This window comes from Anopheles marshallii (assembly GCF_943734725.1).
Source record: "Anopheles marshallii chromosome X unlocalized genomic scaffold, idAnoMarsDA_429_01 X_unloc_14, whole genome shotgun sequence".
Classification (NCBI taxonomy): domain Eukaryota; kingdom Metazoa; phylum Arthropoda; class Insecta; order Diptera; family Culicidae; genus Anopheles; species Anopheles marshallii.
The window spans coordinates 6,982-12,637 of record NW_026525713.1 but is presented as its reverse complement, the minus strand read 5'-3'; the positions used below and the strand labels follow the sequence as shown (position 1 = coordinate 12,637).

General features: G+C 47.9%; 1 protein-coding gene across 1 annotated transcript; it reads right to left on the bottom strand.

Moving 5' to 3' along the window:
• Positions 1 to 632: 632 nt before the first annotated feature.
• LOC128716930 (uncharacterized) lies at positions 633 to 5,435 on the bottom strand. Its single transcript, XM_053811396.1, has 4 exons — positions 4,961 to 5,435; positions 2,810 to 4,909; positions 1,729 to 2,062; positions 633 to 1,647 (listed from the first exon to the last, which is right to left on the bottom strand). Exons 1-4 carry the CDS (start codon positions 5,433 to 5,435, stop codon positions 633 to 635), a joined length of 3,924 nt encoding a protein of 1,307 aa, XP_053667371.1.
• Positions 5,436 to 5,656: the final 221 nt, after the last annotated feature.

Sequence of the window (5,656 nt, the reverse complement as noted above, 5' to 3'; positions counted from 1 at the left end):
AAAGTGATGTTTTGGTTGGTCTCTGAAAACATGATTTGTCAAAGTCGAATTTTAAAAGGCAACTTGCATACAAGTTTGACTAGTGACAATGAAGTTTTGGTTTGCCAAAAAGTTTCCGAAATCGATTTTGGATTTCACTTTTCATTATTTTGGGGGCTCAAAAACGATGTTTTGGTTAGTCTCTGAAAAAATGATTTGTCAAAGTCGAGTTGTTGCAAGCGCAACTTGTCGGCTCCTCGACGACCGTGATTAACCGTTCTTAATAACGACACTTATATTTGGTTGAAATATACTACGTTTATTCTAATCGTATATTTCTAAAGTATTGGGTGTGTTTTAAAAAAACGCGGTACTTTTCACGGCTGTTTGTAGCTAAGAGAGCGAGCTTACCCTACGCGTTTGCTATATATCACTTTTATTCCGCGATGGCCGTTGCGCCATCGGCTTGACGCGATCATTGCCCTTTATTTTCGATTTTCGAGATCTGCGCTACTGTCATTTTGGTGCTCAAGGTTCTTGCAAGTAAATATTGCTGACAGCTGATTGTTTATGTCAACCTGGTATAATGTGGTATAGCCATGCATTTCGTCGGCACGGTTACAACGTAACATTCTCCCCACCGGTATGCCGCTTTAGTGGCCTGCCTCCGTTGTGCCGACATCTAATAACGCAATGTTAACAGCTGGTCGCTCTAACAATCCGCTTTTCGTTTGCACCGTCACGCGCCGCACCTGATTGTCTGTCGTACGACACACCTTCACGATCCGTCCCCTAGGCCAGCAGTTTCTTGGGTTGTTTCCATCAGCAATCAACACCAGATCACCCTCTTCCAGCGGCTTCGTCGGTTGGTACCACTTGGTCCGTCTAGTCAGCGTCGGTAGGTATTCGTTCACCCATCTTTTCCAGAATATATCTGCGAATTGTTGTGCTGCCTTCCAGGACCTACGTATGGACGGAATGGAATCGTCGAATGGTAGCGGTGGCTTGCTCCCATTTGAGCTACCTAGAATGAAGTGGTTTGGCGTTAGTGGTGGATCAGTTTCGTCTTCAACCGGAACGTCTGTCAATGGTCGCGAATTCACTATCAATTCCACTTCACTCAACCTAGCGCGTAGTAACTCGTCGACGGGATGATGGGGAAGATCGAAGGAGGAAAGCGTCTTCTTTACCGATTGTATAAGTCTTTCCCATGACCCACCAAAATGGGGTGATGCCGGAGGGTTAAACACCCATTTCGTTCCTGGTTGCACAAATTCCGCCATTAGCCGATCAGTATCTACTAGCGCAGACGCTTCCTTAAGCTCACGTGATGCGCCCACAAAGTTAGTGCCCCGATCGCTCACGAACTCCAGAGGCGTTCCTTTCCTGGCTATAAAATTGCGGATCGCAAATATACACGAGTCAGTAGATAGACTGCTCGCAACCTCAATGTGAATGCCTCTGGTGGTAAGGCAGGTGAACATCACTCCCCACCGTTTTTCGGTTCTCCTGCCCACTGCGACTATCATTGGTCCGAAATAGTCGATTCCGGTGTATGAGAAGGGTCGCTGATAGGCAGCCAGTCGTTGATACGGGAGGTTTCCCATCGCAGGATTCTGTGGGACCGCATGACGCACCTTGCAGTACTGGCAGCTGCGTCTTACTCGGCTGTAAGTAAATTTTAGTCGTGAGAGATAATACTTCAGCCTTATCTCGTTCATCGCAGTTTGGTGGTTCGCGTGTCGATACCTTTCGTGGTACCAGCTGATCAACAGATCGGTCACGTAGTGGTGATTGGGGATGATAATGGGTCTTTTTGCGTCATCGCCTACCCACACGCACTTGTCGATCCTTCCCATCATACGGAGGACTCCTTGTTTGTCGATTACAGGGCTCAGCTTGTACAACGGGCTCGATTTTTTAAGTGGTTGCCGCCACGGATGTTTTTGCAGCTCACTATCGCTCAACGATCGAATATCATCTGCATATTCATCCTTTTGGATTTGTCGGTAGATTGCATACTCTGCGCATTCCAACTCCACTTGTGTTAGTGCTCCCGATTGCCTGGCCTCTTTAAAATTTCCTGTGCGGGAGTTGCGTATAAATCGGTAAATATATGCAACCGTTCTTTGTAACCTCTTCCACTTAGAAAAACGAGCGAAATCTATATTCGGTGCATTAAGTGCGTGGTGTAGTAGATGGCGACGCACTTCTTCGTCCGTTTCACTTGGCTCTATCTTCGTGTCCGGCCACTCTCTGGATGGGTTCCATAGGAAGTCAGGTCCACGGAACCATCTACTACTTGGGCTGAGGTCTGGTAGTTTCTGCCATTTCGTACCCTCATCGGCTACATTTGTTTTGGTGGATATCCAGTTCCAATCAGTAGCTTTGGTGGTTTCTACGATCTCGCTTACTCGTACCGCAACAAATTGACTGTATCTTCGGTGGTCTGCATTTATCCAGCATATGACAGTCTTGGAGTCGGTCCAGAATACTTCTCGCGCAAAATGTAGACGATGTGATGCTTTTATAGTGTTTGCCAAGCGTGCTCCTATTACTGCAGCCTGTAGCTCCAGTCGTGGTATAGATGTAAAGGTTAAAGGAGCGACTTTTGTTTTCGAACCCACCAGCGCGCACTCTATCAACCCACTTCCTTCAAACCTAAGATAGGCGATAGCAGCCATTCCGTTTTCGCTGGCGTCACAAAAAACATGTAGTTCTACGCTCGCGTATTTATCCGTCGTGGCTTGTCGGTAACATCTAGGAATGCTCACTGCCTGTATGTTAGGTAAGACAGATAACCAAACATGCCACTTATCGAGAAGGGTACCTGTGATTTCTCCATCCCAGGTGATCTTAGTGCGCCAAACTTCCTGCAGCAGGATCTTCAGGTACATTAGAAGGTGGCCGATTAATCCCATGGGATCGTATATGGACATTAGGATCCGCAATATTTCTCTCTTTGTTGGTGCCTTTCCGTTGAGTAATTGTTGTGGATGGTATCGCGGAGAGATTTTAAAGGTGAACACATCCGTCTCCGTGTTCCACCACATACCAAGCACCTTTTCCGTTGACATTTCTATTTCGATGGGCATGTCAATATCGGCGGAATCGTTTCCGTTCATCACACTCTTCACCCTTGTGGAATTAGACAACCAGTTGCGGATCTCAAACCCGCCCTGTGAATGGACGAAACGGACATCACGTGCTAGTTTTATGGCTTCCTCCTCTGTCTCTACGCTGGCGAGCATGTCATCCACATAATGCTCGTATTTGATACACTCGACGGCTCGAGGGTATTCTTTAACAAAACGGTCGGCATTTATGTTTTTCACATAATGTGCTGTGCTTGGCGAACATGCAGCTCCGAATGTCATCACACTTAGTACGTACTGTTCTGGTAGGCTACCGATCTTACCATCGTTCCAGAAAAACATCTGGCTACGTTGGTCGCGTTCGTTCATTCGGACCTGAAAAAACATTTCACGAATGTCACCGGTTACGGCAATCTTATACTCGCGGAACTTGTAGAGGACAGTCAGAAGTCCAACGAGTTGGTCCGGTCCAGTAAGTAAAACCGAATTCAAGCTCAGTCCATTCACCTTCGCAGCAGCATCAAACACAACTCGAACCTTTCCCGGCTTATTTGGGTTGATGACGGGAAAGATAGGCAAGTACCAATCGTTTGGGTCTTTGGTACTTCGCTCTGTAGGGGTAAGCTTTCTTATGTACCCTCGCTCTTCGTATTCTATAATCTTGGTGTGCATTGCCTTAGCCAGGTGTGGGTCACGGCGCAGCTTCCTCTCCAGGCAGTCATGACGTCTCAATGCCATAGCACGGCTATCTGGTAGCTTAATCGTTTCGTACTTCCATAAGAGGCCAGCTTCATACCGACCATCTATCAACCGAACTTTGGAGGCAAGAATGTTGAGTGCACGCTCTTCATCACCTGAACGAAGCTGTTTAACGGGATGGTATACTCCCAGTGACTCAAAAGAGAAGTATTTCCTTAATGCCAGATCCATCTCACTATCTCTATTTTCACTGCAGGGGCAAATATGCACGTTCATGGATTTAACGCGCTTCGTTATCGCATCCTTCGATGTCTGCTGATATGGACCATACACCACCCAACCAAGTCGAGTTTTCGAAGCGGCCGGCTCGTCCGGTCTTCCTTCAACGGTCTTCAGTATTTGGCTCAAGAAACAGTTATCAACCCCAATCAGAATCCTAGCGGAAATATTGTGATACGATGGCAAGGGTAACCCTCTAAGATGATCGTATTCGACGGCCAGCTGGGACGGTGCTAATGACTGCTTACTCAACCCGAGAGTACGCACAGTGTGTACAGCACGCATATTGTAGATACCTGGTATGCCTACACCTGATATCCTTACGGATAGCTCGACAGACTTGTCCTCAACCCTGCTCTGGTTACCGGTCCACGAAATGCACAAGGGGCGAGGCTTGCCACTAATACCCAGCTCTTTCAATAGATCGTGCTCCATGAAGGTGGCCGAGGATCCATCATCCAGAAGCGCCATCGTATCCACCTGCGTACCGTTGCCGTACAGCGTAACCGGAACGTATTTCAGCATTACACCTCCGGGCGGAACAGAGTGTACGTTGCAATTAGCAGTGACAGGACCTCCTTCTTGGCTGGTAATGGGTTGAACCTTATTACTACCGGGAGAATGCAGCAAACGATGATGTCGACGCTCGCATCCATTTACACCGCACAAAGCATCAACGGGACAAGCACTTGAGTGCTTGCAAAGACACGTTCTGCAAAGGCCCTCACGCTTAATTAGGGTCCAACGAGCGTTAACACTCATAGCCTGGAATTTACCGCAGTCGGATAAATTTACACACTTCTCCTGACACGCAACACACCGCTTGATGTCAACCTCAACCACCGGTGACTTCGATACTGGTTTTACGGACAAACCTGTGGAATGAACATTTTGGTGAGCGTACTTACGGTCGTGCTGACGATTGTTACCGTCATGTTTCACCTCTCTACGACCGCTAGTATGTTTCACTCCCCGGCTAGCTGCGCGGACTAGTTCCTTCACCCAATCGTTGAATGTCGCCAGCGTGACATGCGTGCAGTCGTTTTGGTAGTAATACCAGTTCAGCCTCACGTAAGTCGGCAGCTTGTCTACGAGTTCTTCCAGCAACGGACCTCCGTCGAAGTAGCTATGCAGACCGGAACCCGCTATCGATGCACAGAAGTTCCGCACTGCTACGCCATAGTTCACCAACGCGTCGAAACTGTCATCCTTCGGGGGCGGCATGCGTCTTATGTTGGCCATCAGAGTGTTCACCACTATTTCCGGACGGCCATAACACTCTTTCAGGATCTCGATGGCTTCGGGAATGCTATCAGGATACAACAGGCAACTTCCAACTGCTTCACGCGCCTTCCCTTTCAGGCACGCTTGTAACCGCAACATGTTCTCACCGTTTGTATAGCCACATATCGCGGTAGAGTGCTCATAATATGATATGAAAGCCATCCACTCTTTAGGGTCGCCACCGAATATTGGCAACTCTTTACTCGTGCACTTTCGTGCGGAGATTTGACTCTGGTTAAACGACGGAAATATGGTCGAGTTGTTGCGAATCGATCGATGCATCGTTCGTTCGGGTTGCACTGGAACGAAACTAACGGATG